We start from the raw sequence: 22,416 nt of genomic DNA, 5'->3' as shown, positions 1-22,416 counted from the left end.
TTCTGTGGGAAAAAAAAAAAAAAAAACAACCTATGGCAGCTTCATAATTCAATATCCATAAGCAAAGCAAAATCTTGCACGTTTTGTAGTTGTCATCTTTCCACCCTTGCAGCTGAATAATGGCAAGCTGCAGCAAAAGGAAGGCTTGAGGCTTGAAGTCAAGGCCATTTAGATGTTGTTTTTTTTTTCCCATCCCCAAGTTTAGATCCATTCCAGACACCTGAAACCCAAGAAGTTTGTAGTGGGTTCAACAGCAGGTCCACTGAGCCCAATGAGTGTGGTGCAGTGGACGGTGCAGCGTTTAACAGTTGCATACCAAGCAGAGAGGATTTTCTCCAGTAGCCATCTCTTACTTCAATATAGTCGTACCAACAGAGACTGCTCTTGTAAAGGTCCATGGTGGTAAAGTTTAAAACGATCTGCAATCAGATGAGAAGCCTAAATAAATCACGTGTGGTAAATAAGAGAAAAACAATCTCGACAACATTCTGAAGAACTGAAGCCAGAGAGGTCACCTGTAATGGAATTCCAACTATTCAGACATCTAATTATCCTCTCCTCAATTATTTCTTTGACTAAGTACAAATTTACTGGGAACATGAAAACTTTATTTTATTTAATCTTATATATTTGCAAAAATTCAAGACAATCTACTCACATTTAATTGCTCAAGGAGTTTTTCACTGAAGTAAAAATCTGAGAATACTAATTAGGTAAAATATTAGAGTAACATAATTTTAAGTATGTTACTTGATAATTCTACTGCCAATTCCTCTTCCATTACATTTTGGATATAACTAGCACTGACTATAATCAGCTGCAAATAAAAAAAAAATTAAATAATTGTTTTAGTTTGGTTTGTGCTTCTCCAACTATTGCTTTGACAAGACATTTTACTTTCAGACACATAAACGTTGAAAATGTTGGACAGTAATGCTGAAAGAAAGTTCACTAATAAAAAAGAGTATACAGTCCTTTAATGATTCATAATGAAACTATAACAAAGCTTTTTATACAGAAATCTGAAATCTGCACATTTCTAGAACTTGTGAACTTGGACTCCAAGTGTTATTGAGACTATCTGTAAACATATTTTCATTTTTTCAATACTTACTATAAGGACTACCCTTATACTAAATTACATTATCCCTGTTTTAGAAATATTTATCCTAAACTGCCATAAACTTACACTTTTAACACAGGAATAGGATTTTTCCTGATCACACACTGACACAATAGCTACTGTTCAAACCTTGACTGACTGGGATAGTCTTAGCATCATGTCCTGCAATTACAGGAATAAATCCAAATAAGCAGATTAAAAGTTATTAATATTTTGTATTATGAAATTATTTCAAATGAATACCTTTTTATTGGATTTAGGTATACTTGGAAAAACAATTCATGTTCTTCAGAATCAGTTCCTCAGTGTACATAAATAAATATTTCAAACTAATTTAAATTCTTCTCTATTCACATTTGAGCATAGAATTGCTATTATCTTAGCTTTGATCCTAGAAACTCGCAATTGAACCCTGCCATTATAAAACAAACACAAATTGCTGCACAGGAGCAGGTACCTAACACTTCAAAAATACATCTCCATGGCAGCCTATGGAGCAGCTGTCAGTTGAAAGGAGAGGAATTTACCCTTAGTCCAGATGTAAGGAAAAAATTTTAACACCATAACTGGAAAAATGAACCCAGACATTTAAGTCATAAAATGGATTAGTTCTATCTCAAACTTCTCAGTTTCATGCACCCTTTCATGGATATTTAACCCACAGGACATTCTGGCTTTATTACTCAGGCAGTCCTTCGGGAAGATGTACTGAAGAAATAAATGCACAAATATTGCCAGAATTCCAAAACCACCTATTTACCATGAGAAATATGAAGAGCTAGCTAAAAGTAAAAACATTCATATGCTTTACTCTGCTTCAGTTTTTTAATACATTTCCAAATTCTATTTGAATCTACTCCAGAGGGTGGCAGGGAGATCATTCTCTCATTCACAGAGAACTTCTCTGTCCTTAGCAGAATTTTTCTTCCTCAACTCTTCCTTCAAATAAAGAGACCACACCAACTTACAAAACTTTTGTTCTCCTCAAATCATCCACTTGGCAGTTCAGATTCCCTCTAAACTCCTATCTTCTTATTTCTCAGAAGTAGCTATCTCTGTTTGTATTTAGCCATACTGCTTGGAAAGCCTGCTGCCCTCATCATTCTGGTCCTTTCCCAGCCATGCCAACTTTACCCCCCCATCTGTGCAGTCAGAGGGGTTCAAAAGGGGGAGCCCTTTTTCTTTGCCCTGATGAGATGCAGATAGCTGCTTACACTAACCCAGCTGGCTCTGCTGGAAGCAAGCTACAGAAGCCACAAGCTATACCTCCTCCACTGCTTCAGCTCCTTAGAGCCTGGAGGTCTCTCACCAGTCTAACCACAAGTTTCCGTTTTTTCCACGACACAGCTGAAACATCAGATTTCTTCTCTGGTTTTTGTTTGGAAATTCACCTTTTTCCAAACCTTAATTGCCAGGACAGGGGTGGGAAATGTATGGTTTCACTTAGCTGTGATCACGTCAATGTCTCAAAGTGCTGCTATCTAAATTCAAATGGTTAAAATTTAATGAGCCTCCTCAATGGCCTCTGCTTTTGCAAGTACATGAAATAACCTTCAGAGCCTTTTCTCACTCTGACATGCCAAGGTATTTGATGATGCAGCAATTTCTTAACACTGACCAGAATTCAATAGTTGTACATAGGCAGAACCCCCAGACTGTCACAGCATGATTTCTGGTCATGAACCAAACAAGTTTGAATATATTTAAGATTCCAATTTGCTATTCTGCGAAGTACTAAATAGAGCTACAGACAAGGCAGAGCTTGTTCAAGGGGACAGGATGGCTGAGAGGCTTCCCAGGAAAAACAATCAATGGGTATTTATCAGCACAATTAAAGAATTATTGATTACACAGCAGATTTGATTGTGCAACTGCAGCTTCCAAGAGAATATACCATACCTCCTACTGCCTGAGATAAGAAAGCATAAAATATACAACAAATACCAGTAATACAAATCAAGGTTTTTGCAGGTGGCATTTTTTTACCCATATCAATCAAGGATTTTCCTGGCCTATTTTATCTTTCATGTAAAACATTAAGGAAACTGAAAAGTAATGTAACCTATTGAAAAAGGCAGATTCAAATAAAACACTGGCACAGCTGCAACTCTCCCTATGCCAATAAAATTTCTACACACCAGAAGGCAGGATTCTCCCTGGCTGGGAGCATATAGCATCAATAACACCATCCTCCAAGATTTTCTGTGTATAGATATACTGAGTACAGCTTTTACAGCTACAGTTCACCATGTAGTCTTTAGTCTCAAAAGTAAAAGGTAAAGGAGTAAATTGGGAGAGGAGCCAGTCCTCTCATGTTGCTGACTTCAACACAGGGGCTTTCCCCCATTAAAATTTTGTCCAGTATAATGCAGTCTCAGTGGTGGTCACAAACTCAAGACTATTTTTTTTTTTTGTTATATTACAAACATATTAATATTACAGTGGTGCCTATAGATAGGCTTACACAAAGTTGGAGTATGCTATAAATACTTAAACATCAACTCAGATGTTAGAATTTTTTCAAGAGCAAATAATTGTAGATGAACACACTTTTTTATTGTTTTTTTTAATGGAACTGGAAAAAAACTTAAGCCATTTTTGTTGATATCACAGTCATGTCTAAAATGCAACACAAATAATGGGGACATAAATTAACTATCTAGAATAATTTTCATCTTTTGCACAAACATTGTCTTATTCATCTCTTTATTTTTTTCCCCTGACAACCTGCTGAGCCACCCTTTTCCTCCTAGCAGAGAGTGTTTAGTTTTCCTCCTGTCTCTGGCTCTTGTCCAGAGGAGGGCAAACACTCTCCAAATGACTTTTCTTTCATTCCCCACAGTAGCAAATGCCCTTACAGCTTCTCAGGAGCTATTAGAACAACAAGAGTATATATTCTTGCTGTCTACCAGGATCCTGACCTGAAAGAAACATGGAACAAAGTAATAAAATCAGGAGAAAAGAATGTCCAATTCATACATAGTGGGAGATTTCTGAGACAAATTACTGAACTATCTGGGGGCAAGTGCTGGGTCTTCCTATTTGAACTTGCCAGTACTGAATCTGTTAGATTCTATATTTCAGTCTTTGGATTTTGTATTTTAGTCTTTAGTACTTGACTGCTTGATACTAGCCACTGCTTCACGTAAGGAAACTCACATCCTTTTTTCTGCATATTTTGTCTCAGATGAAGCTTTTTATCACTCCCTCTATCCTTATATGTTTTGAAGCAGCCCAATATTTGAGCCAATAAATTAAAATGAGATTTAGCTAGCACATTTAGAAGGTGTACACAAGAAGGACAGGTTTTACTTTCACTAGGATGGCACACTGGGCACACTTCTCTCTCCAAACTACTCTCACTGAGCCCACTTTTTCCCATAACATTGATCCCCAGAAAGTAAAACACTAGAACCAATACCAAGGAACACCTACAATGACATATTCTTTACTCATGTTATTGTCGTTTCATTTTAGAAACATCTTAATGAACACTAAGAACTTAACCACAGCCCAGCTAACAGCCCCATACAGCTCAGTCTGCTTGTCCCAGCCCATGCTGGAAAACAGACCATTCAGGAGTCTGAATCACCTCTCCTACTCTTATACTGAACCATAAATTGAACTGGGAGCCAGTTTTAAAGGGAGTTCATGCTGCCAGCATACAGCAGATTGAAATTATGTCTTTATTTCACAAGTACATCCATTGGATTGATGATATGGTTCTGATACCACAAATCAAAATAAAGTCAACTGTACATAGTCCATGGTTCCATTTTTTATGACACACCATTATTTTCAATTAATATGCATCTTTTAAACTTAAACAAAAAGCTAAATAATCACAACATTTTACTTTGAAAATAGTATCTGTGTCTAGCTAAAGAAACATTAAAATACCTTCTCTCCCGGGGTCACAGAGATTCTCCATATGCAGTGTGTGTAGGAAGGATAACCATTTGGAAACCCAGGAGAAGAAAAGTTGCCTGTAGATTCCTGCAGTGTTTCTCCACAGGCTGAAAGAAACAATTACAGTAGAAACATAAAATTTAATGCGCCTAACAGAGAAAAATGCATCTTTCCAATATCTACTCACAATACATTTAACTCACTGCAGATGCAGAATGGAAAATAAACTAGTTAGTTTACAATTTATTAAAAGCCATGATTTTAAACCAGTCTGACATTCATCCCCTTTTATGCAGGATGTTTTTATTCCATGAACTATTTCATTTGTGTGTTGTCTGCTGACATAACCAAAATTATGGCAGACTTAAAAATATCATTGCTGTCAATCAACTGCAATATTATACATAGAACTCTTTTGGTAATTAAACAAAAAAGTTAGACATCCTTTAAGAACTAAAAGAAATGCTAGCACACATGACTTGCATCACACTGAAATGTTTTCAGTGGTTTCACTTAAATTATTTCTTTACCCACATGAAAAACTGATCTGACCTAAACTCAATTATTTATGTTGGTATAGAAAACTAAATCCTATATTTGACAAAGTCTCTTAGCAAGAGTGATTTGTAGACATATGAGTAATAAAAGCAAAGCAAATTTAAAGTCTTAAAATACCAAAGGCTTTTATATTCTTTATTACTGAAGCTTTTAGCAAACTTCTCTCACCTGTCAATCACGCTGCTAGATCCTGGCTAATAAATCATCATCACACTAAAATATAACACTGGAAATTACTGCCACTATCCACCATTAAAACTGATTTTGGTAGGATGTTGCACCTTAGTCAGTCATCTTTTTTGACCTTAATCAAATTTTTTCACCCCGATTTTGCAGGTGTGATACAAGACATGAATTTGCTATTATCTCATGACTAACAGTGTAATCAGATCTGCAGTGCTTTCAAATTACCACTGCCAGCAGGTGTCATCAAAATATCAATGAATTATAAATGTTCTGGAAAATCTTTAAATAAAAGAGGACAAAGGAAAGGATTGCCTGTGACAAAGACAGACAACACAGATGTAAAGCTGTTTTGTTAGAATGTATCTAAGATGTCATTGGACAACTACACTATTGTATCAAGTGTAAATTATTTTCAAGGCATCAAATATGCTCTCTGACACTCAAATGGTTATCATGATGAGAAGAGAAAGGAAAGAGTGGCATGGCTCCCAAGAAGTGTAACAGCGGAAGCCACCACCACTGTGCCCTTTAGGAATTAAACATGAAAAAAAAAAAAATTCCTCCCTTCATTTAAAAAATGTGGTTTTATCTTTTAAAAATTGCAGGCAGCTGCAGAAAGCGACATTTCTGCACAACGCAAAATGTTCAATGAACTTTCAATGAAAAGGCTATATCTGTTATTAACCACAATTTATTTTTAGTACAACAATGAATGCAAAGTTATTTAAGCTGCAGAGTCCTGTACTAGATTACTCCAGAGCTGGTGAGCAGTGCCATAGCTTACAGTACATAAGTAAAGCACTTCAGAAAAAGCCAACAGTGAAATTGTTGGAGTAGAGGACAGTAGGGCCTTAAGATGAGACATCCACAAGAATCCAAGTATTCCTCTCACCCCTTTTAGAGCCCTCTGTTATTCTTCCTCTTATTCATGGTTTCATTAAGTCTATGTTGGAACATTCCATGCTCCATATACAGAAGATAGGCATAGACCTAAAACAATGGCTTTTAAGCTGCAAAAGACATCATGTAACACCTTTTTCCCCCAGGAATTACAGAATAAAGCCATTTAATATGAAAATTTACCTCCTATCCTTATTAAATTCTTGGGAGCTCTCTATCAAATTAGAACTATTTTCAGAAATATCTCTAAATTTAACAGAAGCATAAGAAAACTTGTAAGTAGACAGCTTCTACTAAGAATTAACACAATCAGAATTTACGAAATACATTGGGCTTCATGTGTTTTGCCATATTTATCTTTTAATTGTAAATTCTTGATTACTCAAGGGAGCTATAACAGGAACAGCTTATACCAATCAATAGTTGAATTAATTTTCTGTGGGATCTGAGCTCTAGGCTGTTTTCCAAAGCCGTAGTAGACAGGGCGATATTTGGGAATTTCTTGTTGAAAAGCACATTTCTAGGCAACGGGAAACAGTTAAAGTTCTATCACTAGAGAATGCAAAGTTTTCTTAGTATTTGGACTGTAGTAACAGCAGTAGTCATGACTAGGCTTATAAGACAGAATATTACAATTTTTTTTTTTACTTTTTAATGGTCCATGAGTAATGAAATCCACTTTGGGAAAGAAATGTGGAAGTAAAACGAGTGGTAAGGGCCACTTCTTTAAATTTCATTTCATACTTATTTTAGTGTATTCCAAGTCAGAAGATATCAATTACAACTTCAAGCTTATATGCTTTAAATAGCAATGCTTTACAATGTTTTAAAAAGCATTTGTACATTTTTATTCCTTTGTTAATCATTAACATTTGCCAAGGTTTTCTCTGATGCTTTTTCCCTCCTTTCAAACATCATGCCTTATATAAATTTTACTAGGCTAGACCACTTGCAGAGATGCCACTTTAGCTTTCCCCACACACATACTCTAGCCATAAAAGCCACTCTCCTCTGCTTTTCAGCTTGAGAAGGTTAGACATCTAATAAGACTTTCCATGATTAGGAGAGGGAAACTATTTTTGCTTCTCCTTGTAAAGATTAGCACTGGGTGTAGGCAGCAGTAGATTATGTGCTTATACAAAGCAATTCCCACCAGTGTACTCTGCAGCAGTGTTTAATTACCCAGCCTGTGTATGACACCTCTCTGGGCTGGCCTACACACACAGTCATGTCCCATCAAGGATTACTGTGAAATCTGCAAATGATGAAGCCCAGATCCTCCAGGACACTTAGGGAACCAAGTCTCATTCCCTTGTACATAGCACTAGCAAATGCATAATATCACTTATGGCTAATTTGAGTTTACCCTTTTTTTAAAGTTCTTTAACACTTAGACACAGGTCTGTACAACTATACATATATGGCATATAAAGCTGCCACAGAGCCCTAAAAGTATCTACTGCTGATGATGTTCTTGTCAAATCAAAAACTTAAATCAGTTTACTGCAACTCAGGGTCTTACTATTGACTTGGTTCCTTTTTATAAGGAATTTATAGGACACTTGTTAGGCAACTGCCTTAATCTAAAACCCCTAATTCTCCTTCTACAGAAAACAAAGGCTGACTTTTGAAGGTGAACATTGTTTTCAAATCTAATAGGGATGGCAGCAAGTTAAGCCTGAGGAACAGTGAGAACAGCACAAAAAAGAGACAGGCTTCAGCCTTCGTCTGCTCCTTTCCACACATACTGTCACAGACTCAGGCAAGCTGTAAATTTGCTCAACTTCATCCATCCACCTTCTCTTCCTCTAAATAGATTTCTCCCACCAGTCTGAGACTTTCCTGTCCACTATGCAGTCCCACTCTACACACTTTTTTTTCTTCTTTTGGCATATAGTATCCGTCTCTATAATTTTCCTTTCTTATTCTTCTCCTCCTATTAAGCTACATATAAACAACTATAATTTCTATATAAAACTATAGAGGCAGACCTGTGTTAAAATTTTAACAGCTAGAAGAAAACACATTTTATCACGCAACTGGACTATCTTAATACATCCAACCTTGAAATTCAAGTTTTATTCTCAAATACCAAGACGCTCAAAATTCAAAATCAGATTAGCAGAGAAAGGATTTCAACTTAGTTGTTTTCTTTCCCCTTATTATTCCATCACATCACAATATAATTCAGTTTCAAAATGTAACAGATCCCTATCAGAAATTATGTTTTTGTTTTACAAAAATCCTAAGGAAAAGTTAAAAACAAACCTAAATTTCTGTTGCTACATTTTAGAGACCTGGCACTTACCCTGCTGCTGAAAGGCAGGTTATCAAATCTCACTCTGGCTTCACCAGTCTCAAAACTGTTTCTTGGTCAGTACGTGCCTTCCTGAATAATCACCCTGACTGTCCTGACTATCTAAAACAGCCTGGAAGGCTCAGCTTCTTCCCTGCTGTGAGGATCACCTGTATTTTCCACCAACCCCGAGCTCAACTTCATGTTCAGGGGCTCCAGAAAAGGACTTGGGCCTGCAACTGTTTGCAGAAATAGTCAGAACTTCAAACAAAACACATACAATACTATAAAATCCTTTATCGTAGAAGTGCGGGTCTCTGGAAAATGCTGATTAAGTAATTGTTTTCTGTATTTTCATTGCATTGTATTTAAGGCAGCACAAATGAATGCATGAAACAATGTAGATATTAAGGACTGAAATATTCATGGCTGTTTGATTATAAGCAGGCATCAGGATTAATATCTATTGTCTGAAATAGGAAATAAAACTTACCTCCAATACCAACACAGTGTCATGGATTTTACTACTATGAACTACAATGATCACTTGATTCTTTGCATAAAACCAAAACTTTGTCTGTCTGAATTTTCAGTTTCACTATTTGCTTGAGAATTTATTAGAAGTACTGCACAATTTTCAGAGATTTGCTTTCTTTATTGGATTCAGTCTGGGTTGTGTTATTCAGCTATGCAGCTTCTATTAAAAATATTAACAAAAAAAATAACATTTTAAATAGCAAGCTATTTAATATTTGTAGAAAAAACTTCTGCCTTTTTCTCTCTCTTAAAACTCACTTTCTTTTATGGCATGGCTCATCTAATCAAGGCTGGAAAGCCAATATGTTTTATCCCAAATTTTGCAAAGCTGGATGCCAAAAAAGGAGCATAATCCTTCAACTACCATTCATTTTCATTGTTCATGTGACCCATGTTCACTGGTGCTGCAAAAATAATCTTACTTTTCAAGTACAAACCGCTACTGAACAACCACAGTGGTGTTACAATACTGTGAAATGAACTTTCAACAAGACTTTCATGACACTGAAAGAAATTATAACTCTCCGTACCTTTTCGTAACATATATGAAAAGGATATTTTCTCTGAACAACTGCTTGAACATTAGCTCTAAATGTACATTGCCTCTTTTACAGTTTTGAAACTGCATATTAGAGTATTATATACATACTAAATTGACTAGTTTATAATTTCTTTCCTTTTTTTTTCTTAAGTCAATATGATCATGAGATGCTACCTATATGCCCAGCAGTTTTACTTTTATATATTTTCCTCCAAAACTTGTCTTTTATAAAATATATATGTATTCTTTTTATTCATGAAGTGGTTGCTCTCTGTATGTTTTCATTAGAAATACTGCTGCCAAGTGTGTCATTATTAAAGTACTTTCTGTATCGAAAGGAAAGAGCAGAAATTGTTCCCAAAGGAACAGTTGTTAAAGAAAAGGTGTTTAAGTGGTTTCTGCTCTGGCAGGCCCAGAATCTCTGTGCCTGTTCTCAGTATATACAAGAGTATGATTCAAGATGCTTACAGCACAAGGGAAAAGCACATTTCAGCTGTACAGTGGACACCAAATGCACATCAGAATCCCTAGATCTTCAGTAGATCTCAGTGCCGCTGCTACCAACTTGAAGCAACTCCATTACTTGAACAGATTGTTTTCTTTAGTGCTTTTGTGTTGATCAGTTAGTTAAAAGTGGCAATGTATCTAAGTTAAAACAGTTCCTGAGATGTCATTCATACCCATGAGCAGTATGGCTGTAAACCTAAGTGGCACAGAGCTGGGATGTCCAGCCTCCCACAAGGATCTTGCTGGTAAATTCTGAGTGAGAGATGGCACTTCTGAACTTTGGTTGACACCAAAGGTTTACAGTGGTAGCAGCAGTAATTAGAGCAAGGAGATTAAAACATTTTCCTTTGAGATCTCCACCATTCTGGCAGCACTTAGTGGAGAAAGAGCATTAGAGAACATGAACCATAGGGTTGACTCTGGGTTACTCCAGGCTTGCCACTGATGTCTCTGAGACAGACAGCAACTCAACAACACTATTTTGAGATAAAAATTAATATGCATTCAAATTATAGGATGACAGAATTAGGTGGAAGATATTTAGATTTTAAAAGTATCTGTTAAAACTATAGAAATTTTGTAGAAAGATCTAAGCATCTCATCCACAAAAGAGTTTACAATTTGGTTGTCCTCTCTTCTTTCATTGACACATTTTAAAAAAACATAATGGATTCACAGCCAAGTACAATAATTCATTTTGCTCCCTCTGCACTCAGCTCGAATTCAAATAAAAGACTCCAGCCAGTATGCAAACTAGAAATGATATTAAACATATTTTTCTAGTTGTTGAACAGCTAAGGAAAGCAGATTGAAATGTCATGTTGTTTCATACAGTTCATCTGTCCTTAGGTGCTTTGCATTCCAGTGACCTTGTCCATAAGGTTTTTTTTTAGGATTCGATTCCTCAGCAGCCTATGTCAGTTGCCAACACAGAAAGAGAATACTGAGCAGCTGACTCAAAAAGTTTATCATTCCTCTTGAACAACAATTCAAACAGTTGCTAGTATGTGGTTTTTGTTTGTTTGTGGTGCAATACCTGGACATCTATACAGCTTTCTTGCCTGTGCAATATCTCCTTTACTTAGCCGGGTACGCTGGCCAATGGCAGGTCGTATACCATTGTCATCACGGGAAGGGAGAATGGTATCCAGAAACATGCCCCTAAAAAAAATAAAAATAAAAATAGACCCCAAAAACCCCTATCAGGTTTCTCTCATAAAACTGTCTGAGTTCCATGAATGTAGACTTGTTTTGTAAATCTGGTTTTTACATTTGGTATAAATAAGAGGGTAAGATACCGAACTTTAAAGAGACAACATGCCATAAAATTCCTCAGGATGGCAAACTTTATGCAAAGTTACCAGAAAAGAATCTTCTCTCAGTACATTAATTAACATATCAGGTTCTATATTTCTGCTAAAAAAGAGGAAGAATATCTACATCCTTGTGCATTAAGACTACACAAAGACACTGCCATTAAGCTATTGATATATTGGAAAAAACCATAAAATTTCATTAAAATACATAAGTTAATCTCTAGCAAAAAATTCTTAATCACAAAGCTCCTGTTTCTAACAAAGATTTTATAAGAAATCCTATAGTCTGACTTACATGTAAGAGCAGGTAAAGTCAAATACACTTGCCAATCATGATTCTGTCAAGTGTTGTAAGACATTTAACTCCATGCTAGCTGCTGACATTTGCAAAACAGAAATGCTTACTTGGCAGCCTTTACTTGCCTCACAATAAAATATATCAACTTACCATATGTGATTTTAGTGACATTAACCTTAAATGACAAGACATCACAGAGAAGCACACTTGTTCCAAATGTGCAGTTTATTCAAAATTTCCCAGATTTTAAATATGGTCTAAAACATTTTGCGATTCTCAAATTTTAATAGAGTAAGATACAAAACTACATTGTATTATCATATTGCAGAATTTAAAAGCCTTCAAACCCCATAAAATAGCAGTTACCAGAAGAATACGTTTGTATAGTCTCTTTTTATTTAATTTTTTATAATCACCTGTGTACCTGTAGGGGTTTTATTGAAAAGTAAAACTAGTACTTTCAGACATAATATAGGTCCAAAAATTAATGAATGGCAAGGATCCTTGTAGTTAGGAATACTATTTATAAACACATATTGGTTTTTAAATTATAATTGATGAAGCATTTTGAGCATTGCAGATACATTGCTCTCTTTATTCAGTTGGATTTTTTGAGGCATCACTAGAAATTTTGTAAAGACAGAATAATCTCAGGATGTTAACCTAAACACTGAAATAAACTACATATGGCATTTTTTATTTTCTAGAACAAAGGCACATTACTCTTTAGAAAGTGATTACATCTGTAAATTATAATACTATTTTCCCTTCAATTTCAGCACAACGTCAAACTGATGCTTTTCATACATGGAAAAACTTGGAAAACAATCCTCTCCTGAATGCCTTAGCACTTTAGAAAAGGAACATACTGTAAGTTTAAGTACAGCATGAACAAAATCATTGTGCATGACAAGAACTTTATGATGTTTTGTGATTCCTACTACTTATCTGGGTGAGCAAAGTCCAACAAACAGCTGGTAATATGCCTCACTGGGCATCACTCACGCTTGCAGGATGAATTAGTGCAAATCAATACCCAACCTCAGGGCTCTGCTGGCTATTTTTAGACAGTATGAAGTAACAAGCCCTTGTACCTTGGGGCAGGGCATGCCTATTCATGGCACTATCACTTTTTGCCAGCTTGGAAAGTGGTGAAATCAGGGCCAATAAATCAAATTACCTCGATGTTGTCATTGCCCTAGGACTTGGGGGGGGTTCTGTCTTGTTCAATTACTCTATTTTATACAGGTTCTTATAATCTCTTCCTTAAGGTAATGGTATGTGTAACTGGATTAAGCAATATGACTAACAGCTACCTCATGTGGCTCATTCCCATGCTCTTCCAGGGGTGAATTATGTGTATGCTGAGTAATAGAGCCTTTGGTTGAATTTTTATATAATAATAGAATTTATATTGAGAGAACAAGCCAAACAAATTTGCAAAGGCTGGTGAGGTTTTACTGGCCCTCAGTTTATATTGAAGTGTCAGATTGTCTAGTTTTTTTTCCTTAAAATGCACGAATTGGAAAAATATTTTAAAAAAACCAAACCAAACTAACACCAACAAAAAAAAAAAGAAAAAAAACCCACAAAAAAAACACCAAAAAAAACCCCACAAAAAAAAAAACCCACACATAAAAAAAAACCAAACCAAACCAACAAAAAATATCCCACCCAAGCATATATATTTCCAAACTAAAACTTTTTGTTGGGTATTTTTGTGAGGTTTCTTTTAATTTTACATTACTCTGGTATTTTTGGAGAATAATTAGCTGATGAAATGTAAAAGGAGACTGGATGAATGCCTCCTTCACTTCTTCTCCAGGGTAGGGCTGACCTGTGGGACCAGCTCGTTGTACAGCTCCCCACAACCCTGCACCCTTTCAGAGAGAGCCCAATGAGTTACTAAGGAGCTGAGAAAGGATCAGCCTGCAACAGGACAGAGCAAAACCAGCAGACGTCTTTACTATAAGTTTTTGATGACAGTAACAATCTGTGCAAATATAGAGAGGAGGCTGCAGCCTCTGTTATAAAGGCTTGACTGAAGTCCTTCGCAAAAGGACTTGGCTGTGGCTTGTGTGGTAAATGTCCAAATAACCTGTGCTCTACCTGCATAACCATAGTTATGAAACTCTATGCATCAAAGGAGATTTATTTTTCTTTTAGAAAACAGATCACGTTACACATAACATTCCTAGCCGTTTCACTCATTTGATTTTTCTAAATTCAAATTTTTGTGAACACAAAAAGAAAGTGAGTATCATATAAAATGATGTTTCCAGTTTATCTTGTCTGAAAATCTAAAGAACCAAGGCAAGATCAAAAGGCTCCTTTGAAACTGAACAGAAGAGAAATGCATTTTCAAATATAATTAAATTATTTTGACTTAAAATAAACAAGCTGTGCTTTGACTGCTGTAGGAATATTATACCGCAAGAGACATTTTAAGGGATTTAAAAATACTTCAAAAAGCATAGTTTTTAGCATTCACAGACAGGAAGAGAATTAAAAGTCAAAAGGTATAACCTGAGACTCCAACCTTGAGAAGGTGTTCCTGGCATAGTGCATAATGCTGTCAAAGTCATATGGTTCCCCCAGGGAGTTCACCTCTCCAGGCTCCATCTTCAAAAAGTTATATTCCTGACCTACAAATGATTGATAATTATAGATTCTTTAATATCTTTTTCAGTAAAGATAAAAACCAAACACAAAAAGAAAACCACAAAGATCCTAACCTAATTACTCACTGACATTCACGAATCTTTGCAATTTGGGAGGAAGTGTGTGATTTTATTAAGCCCTCTTAACTGATAGGGCAGACATCTTCTGAAACACATCAAATTTGTATATTTGGATTTAGAAAGACTAGTTTCATGCAACTAACACATTAAGGCCCCACACATCATGATGTGCTTCACATACAGTCCATACAAATTCCTGGTTTGATTCCAATTCCTAAAAGAAATCATTTTGACAGCAATGGATCCAGAAGAACTGACCTCATTCATTAGGCTGGATAATAAGTGTCTAACTGGATACTAAATCCAGCACTAAACTACTGGATACTGGAGACTCGGCTTCAACAAAGTCTGAAGTTTTCTCTGTGAAGCTTCATGCAATGCAGACACTACAAAGTCACATTTTCAAGATTCAGCTGTTGCAAATTAACAAAAGCAGAGCAGGAGAAAAGGAATTATACTTAGTTCTTAATTCCATACCCTAAGTTCTTTGACCTAATCAGTACATCAGCAATACAAAGCACCCCTTACTCCAGTTCATATTCCCACTGGAGTCTTGCAAAAAGACCCTGCAGTGACATTAACATTTTAACCAACATAAGCTGCATAATATAACAAAAACCAAATGTGTCAGTGGTTAAGGCTTCCTGATCCCATTTAGTGATCCTCAAGCTCATGCCACAACACAAGAAGCAGTTTCAGTCAGAAACCAGAGACACAACTGGAAGGGAGAGCATACTGCTGAGGATGGTGGTCCAGCTATCTTCTCATCACAGTAAAAGAAAAGAGGAGGATCTCTTATGGCATCTGCACAAGTCAATATTACATTGAGACAAGGCTCAAACATGCCTGCCATTTCAGGACTTTAGAGACTTAAGGGAGTGTGTATCAGCTGCCAGTCTCCTTCCAAGTCCTAGATGAAGTGGCAAAGATGCATCATATCACAAATATTTGAAAATATTTTCTAAAAAAACAGAAAAATACTCCAAGCTATCATTGCACAAGCAAGGGCACAAACAGTTAGGGTGGCAAAAAGCTGACAGTCACAGTTTAAAGTTCTCAAGTTCCTCAGATGCTTTATCTCAACAACAAGGTCACTGACTAAATCTGCATGTTCTGTAGAGAGTGAGGTGAACAAAGTGTAAACTGCAGGACGTGTGCCTGTCTGCCACAAATTCAGTGTCCTTCACCTTCCCCCCCAGGCCAAAGCCTCTTGAGCAGCAACAGACATATTTCTACGTGTCATTCACTAAAGACTACAAGAGAAATGCCTTTCCTCAAGCACAGAAATATGACTTTTAAAGAGCCTTAAGAGCAGTGGCTTCTTTCAAAGTTTATGAGCATAATTGTTATTTTGCTCCTTCTAGCATTCTATTTTAATGGCTTGCTACTTGGCCAGACCTTTGGAAAATATTATACTATAATTTCAGTATTTTATGAATCAATTTGAGATCAGTCAAGGTAAGAAGAATAGCAGGTATAATTGCTATTTCAGCTATTCAGCACTCAGTTCCAACAGAGTGGAGCAGATGAAGGAAACACCAAAAACAAACACATGAGTTTTTCTTTCAAAAATACTTGTCAGAATATCTCACCAGGTTGGATGTTCTCTCTAATAATGGTGACATGGTCATCACGGTCTGGTCGTGTATGTTCATGCCAAAAACCTATCACATGACCCAACTCATGGACAACTATGCCAAATTTATCACAGTTTTTGCCAATAGATATAGCCTGAGGACCATTTCCCCTTCGACCCACGTAAGAACAGCATCTGTAATTGAAATACAAACACAGATGAAAGTTTTTATATATATGTCTACAAACCACATAGCAAATTCAGTTAAAACTTGAGCAAACAGTATATAAAGATTCAACAGTTAAACGCACAATGTAATTTCAGATGTCTCACAAAGTAGATTTTCTACACAAACAGTTGATTATTCAAAATACACGAGTGGGGCTTTTTTATATTATTCAAGGTCTTAAAAGATGTTAACATTGATCAACAATTCTCATTATCATGACAGTCTATTCAGTCATTCTACAGAATGACACAGGAACTTGCTTTCAGCAAAGAATGAAAATAAGCAATGGTCTGATGGCAACGTGCACCCTCATCTCCTTGTGGGTCATGGATAGAAATGTTAATAATGACAGGTCGCAGAATAAGCCCATGATACTGCACTTTCAGTCACAGCTTGAGTCCAATCCATTTACCACAATCCTTCAAACCCAACCATGCAACCAATTTTAACCTAGTTTTCCATTCACCTATAATCCTGCAAAATCACCTTGAATAGACAACACATTTAAACACATTTGTTTAAGTCCTGGAATTTAATTTGTAGTTAAAAACATTTATGATCTTAATACAACACATGATTGCGGAGCAAGGGATTGATGAGAACAGAGTTAGGATAAGCACATATAATTGTGAAAACGCAGAAAGAATCCTTTTGTTTAAAAGAGTTTAAACATTTCTGCAGAGCCTTCATGTTTGCCACTGTGTGGAAACTCTACAGAGAAAAATTGTAATGTAGAAATTAATGAACATTAATGATTACTTATGGCTTAAAACAAATCAATAGGCTATTGAGACTTAAAATCGTAGACTATTTTCAATAGTTTTAACATGCCTATTTTGTTGACTTCATATACATTACATGCTTCTGCTAGAAAACACATATTTGGTTACCAAAAATTTTCTCTATATTGAATAAAATTTCTCTATATATTGAATATAGTTTTTTTTCCAGAGTGACACTGGAGACGAACAGATATAAAGGAAAAATGGAGAAATTATTATAATTAGTACCTTCTGTGACATCTTCTGCTTTGGTTTTATTGACACCATTGACAACACAGGCAAAATAATAAAACAAAATTTTAACTACTGTTTCTCTTCCCGTCCTTCTTACTTCTTTTGGACCAAATGAAATTCTAACTTTTTAAGACTGTGTTTTAGATCACCTCTGAAAGCTTTTAGTGGTATTTCATAAATCAGGTAGATTTTTAGGTGTCTGATAAAATAATTTGACATTTTACTCTTACAGTATGAAAAAGAAAAACAGCATTCTCAAATGTGTTTAATGACGTAGGGCACCTCATCTAACAGATCTTAAAGAAGGCTTTTTTTCAGAAGAAAAAAATTAATTGCAATCTTTAACATAATATTCCTCTAGGTTGTCTAACACTGTACATCTAAACCCCAACATATTGGGAATTATTTTTTTAATGCTAACCTGCTCCTAAAAAGTAAGCAGCCAGAGGGTGAGAGTTCCCTTACACTGGTTACTTGACAGATTTCAAGTACTCCCTAGAAAATATAAAGACATTTATTTAGTGTTTCTTTACATGCCAAGGAAAACAGAATTAACACCAAGTCTTAAAATAACAGCAGCAGTTCACACTTACAAAGGGTCATTAGGATTTGTTAGGTTCAATGTCTTGTCAAGAACACCAGATACATCCAATTAGGCTACAACAATTTACTGCAACAATTGCACTGAGACAAAGAATAAGAAAAACTAAAATTTAAAAAAAATCTATGAAGTACATTAACTTGTAATATTATGGGTTTGACTCCAGGTGTGTTTGACAAAAAAAAAAAAAAAACAAGACCTCTCTGCTGTATGAGCACTTGTCACACCCCTTAAATTGAATCAACTGGCAGGTTTTAAAGCTCATCTCTTTAATCTTTATTGCACCAGACAGCATTCGGAGACAGTAACTATTTATGAATCTCTAATTCTATTTAATCAGTCTAGCTGATCAATGATAGTGAGCAATGAGAAACAAATGACATGGAGAAAGTGAAATGAATGGAACAATAAGTGCTTTTAATTCTTTTAAGTAATATTATTTCATAACTACTGTCAAAAATACTCGATACAAAGGAAGAGAGAAGCAGGTAGGGTCAATGTTGTCTTTTTTTAAAAAAGCCGCACCCTTGAAAATGTGACAATACAAAAATCATAGACCACGACATCAGCTTGCCATGACACAGACTGTATGAAGGTGTGAGTGAATTTCCTAAGCATACTAGGATTGTGTATAACCACCTGTATGTTACACAAAGCAAGAAAAAGAGGTTCACAAAATTTCCAAACAGAATCTCACTCAGGAAGCAGAGTGTTTTTCTTGGTGAAAACACCTCTTTCAGTCACAGATATAACTCCATCTACACAAAGGAGATACTGGCTATTTCCTGGCTTGATGAATTTGCGTTTTGTCAGGAATCGAGATACAACCGTGGTTACTAAATGTTCTGAGTCACTGCCCTAAAAGGGCTCCTTGTGATGGCAGAAGTGTCTCCTGCATCTTCATCTGATCATTGGAGATGGCCACCCCAATACTACAGCCAGCATTCCTCAGCTAACAGCTGCCTATCCCAATGTTTTTATATAAATCACCCCTCACCGTTTGTGTCAGCACACCATGCTCTAGACTGTAGCAACCTGTGCCTTGATCACACCCTGCCTGCACACAGGAGCCACACCACAGCCAGCAGGGAAGCCGTGCCAGCTGCCAGGGTTATTTAACTCCTGAGAGCATGAGTCAGCCCTCCCCCACGCACAGATTATTTAGCACAACTCTGATTTCTTCTCATTTTATAAGAGTGAGAGCCTTTTATAACATGTTCTTCAGCTGAAGTATGCTACAAAGGTGCACCTCAGACAATGAATTTACCTGTTTCATCAACTTTAAAACTTGCCTGCAATGCCTTTTTAACACACTGGCAAGTTCAAAGAGGTTAAAATATTCATCTATTCACTCTACAATGTTTGGAGAAGCATATGAAAGAGATTTTATTTTCCTGTATCTCAAATGGATCTGTCAAATACTTAAACAAGAGGATACAGTAGCGATTGCAATAAGTCATCTGAATTTTATGTTTAAAATTGTTTAATGGAGAACAAATTAAGAACAAAGGCATGCTGATCTACCAGAACAAAATGAATAATTGTTCCTTTCTTTTTTGTTCTACTATGCAAAAAGAAGTTTGATCTTCTACTCAATAATATTTATTAACACATAGTGACTAGATGCCATCCCAATATGCTGACCCTTTTTTGGCTTTGCATGCAGAGAAGTGCACTGACTGAGTCTTTGGGCCCTTCCAATTTGATAGGAAGAAACACAAGGATAGAGAAGCAGAAGTGAGCAAAGAGTGTTTTGAATCTGTTACCCATCAGAGTTTTATTTGCCTTAATCAACTAGATGCATAAATACTTGCTGTAACTGGTATAAATGCCAGTGTACACTGCCTGATAGTATAATCACAAACACTAGTATCTTAATACAATATTCTTATTTTCACATCTGCAGCTTATGGATACAAATGACAATCACTAATTAGAAAATTTCAAAGTAGTGAGTTAGTGATTCAACTATATTATTAAACCATATTTTAATACTTAACTGTTATCAAACTCAGGTTAAATAAACCAGACATGATAAAAAACAATTTCAGCTTATGACTTCAGCAGATTAAATTATTCTCATGGGAAGAAGGGATGTGGCTGTAAAGTTTTGACATTTTTTTCGAACTGTCCATAAGCAAACCAGAGAAGTTGCTATCAAGTGGGATATAAAGCTGATTGGAATATTACATGAAGTTGGACAGAGAAGACACATTTTAAGCTTGCAGTCATAGAAAGCACTGCTAAATGCCATGAAGACAAGCAACTTTAGGAAATTATACAAGAGATCTGGAGGAAATACAGAATTACTTGACATCTTGAGATGTGCAAAACCTGGTAAAGACTGAAAGCAATGAAGGGGTATCTGTGTTGTGGAAAGAGCTCTGGCTCTTTTTTGGAATAACATCCCAACAAACCATGTGCTGAGCATGGCAGCTGTTGAGAAACAGGGAGGCACTGTGCTTAGGTACCTAAGAGGACAGGGAGGCTACAAGTACTCTTGCACTGGCTCAGCAGAAGTGACAACTCATGTGGACAAATATGCCCTAGTTTTGGGGCTAGCAATTTCAAGAATGATATGGACTAGCTAAAAAGAATCTCAATGAGCAGTGTGATTAAAGGCCTAGAAAACACTATTCACCAGGAAAGATTAAATGAATTGGTGTTTTCTAGCCCACAAGAATATAGAGCAGAGGGGGATTTAGTAACAGTATCAAACTATAAAAGAGATTTCTTCAAAAAGTAAAAGGAATTTATTTTCTATGAGCATAGGGAAAAAAGTTAAAGCCCTTTAATTGCAATAAGAAATACCTTGTTTAGCTATGACAAAACATGCTGCCCGAAATTCCTACAATTCTTATATTAAGGATGCAGAAGCAACACAATTCCTAAAAGGCTGTGAAATACTCATTTCTGCAGGTTTTTAGAACCAAGTTAGATAAGCATATATCAGCAATGATATAGAAATAACTCTTTCTGTCTTAAGAATACATTAGACATCTTTCTGAGATCCCTTGCAATCCCTATGGGTCCATGATAATCAAAACTTATCTCTTGTTCCTTGCTGATATGGAAGCTCTCAACTTTAAGGAAGTCATGTATCTCTTATAACCAGCTGCTATATTTCAAATATGCTTTTTTAATCACTGCCCTTCTGGGATGATCTTCCCATGAACTGTTTCAAGATGTGATGCATTACACTCCAAAATATCCTTATTGTTTACAAAGGCTCAGCAACACTTCACTTGCTAGTGTGCTAATGCTGTCATATGAGACTTTTGTAGATACTGCCACCTGAATTTCCACATATATGACTATCCACTTTGTTTCATTTAATGTGTTATGTTTTGACTGTGTGCTCTTTGGGGCAGGGTTTATCATTTAGCTTTTAATTTCAACAGCGCTAAGTACAATAAAGTCTCCACCATCTGTGAATGTTAGCTGCCATGGTAGTACAAACAATACTGACACAATGTGCTAACAAACCAACACAGCAGGGTGCCATGGGAAAGAACTGAAGATCAGTTTCAATGCGACTGGCCATGCAGCAGAAAGTGTTTGCAGTTGGTTTGGTGTCACTTCAGTCTGGGCTCTTTCCGTGGAAAATCCTGCGTCAGCACTGGATGCTGGTGGGTAGTGCACAGTTCCTGCTCACCCAGAGAACGCAAGTCCCTATTATCTGGGTCTTCCTGAAACAACTTGTGGTCCCACAGAAAAATCATTCAGCCATCCCTTCTGTTTGGCCTGGCTTCATTTCATCAATGATAGACTTTTCATAGCCACACTCTTCTTTGGTTTTATTTTAAACTTGTTACAGCCCTGGTAAATCATTTGTATTTTGCAAAGTACCCTTCAATTGAACAACATTAATGACAAAGAGCAATACAGACTTTGGGGGTGGATGCTGAGTATATTCCAAACTTCTGGTTAAAACTGGTTATAATCCTGCCTTCTCCTGAAGTGATTTCATCTCATGAAACATCAAGCAGCCTAGGGAACAGTTCTTTGTCGGAGAGATTTTTTTGTCATTTGGCTTTGAGCATTTTGAAGTTGTAGGATTTACATTTGGCAGATACCCCCAT

General features: G+C 36.2%; 1 protein-coding gene across 25 annotated transcripts in view; it reads right to left on the bottom strand.

The window, feature by feature from the left end:
* Positions 1 to 22,416, bottom strand: part of TLL1 (tolloid like 1) — a 129,462-nt gene that overhangs the window by 37,733 nt on the left and 69,313 nt on the right. For 24 of the 25 annotated variants that reach the window (XM_064417620.1, XM_064417637.1, XM_064417613.1 and 21 more), the window contains 5 exons: positions 16,505 to 16,683; positions 14,711 to 14,816; positions 11,594 to 11,718; positions 5,024 to 5,139; positions 317 to 419 (listed from right to left, as the gene is read on the bottom strand). In XM_064417620.1, the coding sequence (XP_064273690.1) occupies positions 317 to 419; positions 5,024 to 5,139; positions 11,594 to 11,718; positions 14,711 to 14,816; positions 16,505 to 16,683 (629 nt within the window). Of the gene's footprint in view, positions 1 to 316; positions 420 to 5,023; positions 5,140 to 11,593; positions 11,719 to 14,697; positions 14,817 to 16,504; positions 16,684 to 22,416 lie in introns of all 25 variants that reach the window. The other variant, XM_064417636.1, reaches the window with a different exon arrangement.

Source organism: Passer domesticus, chromosome 4, assembly GCF_036417665.1.
Source record: "Passer domesticus isolate bPasDom1 chromosome 4, bPasDom1.hap1, whole genome shotgun sequence".
Classification (NCBI taxonomy): Eukaryota; Metazoa; Chordata; class Aves; order Passeriformes; family Passeridae; genus Passer; species Passer domesticus.
The sequence above is the reverse complement of the archived record's forward strand: the minus strand, read 5'-3'. Positions and strand labels throughout refer to the sequence as shown.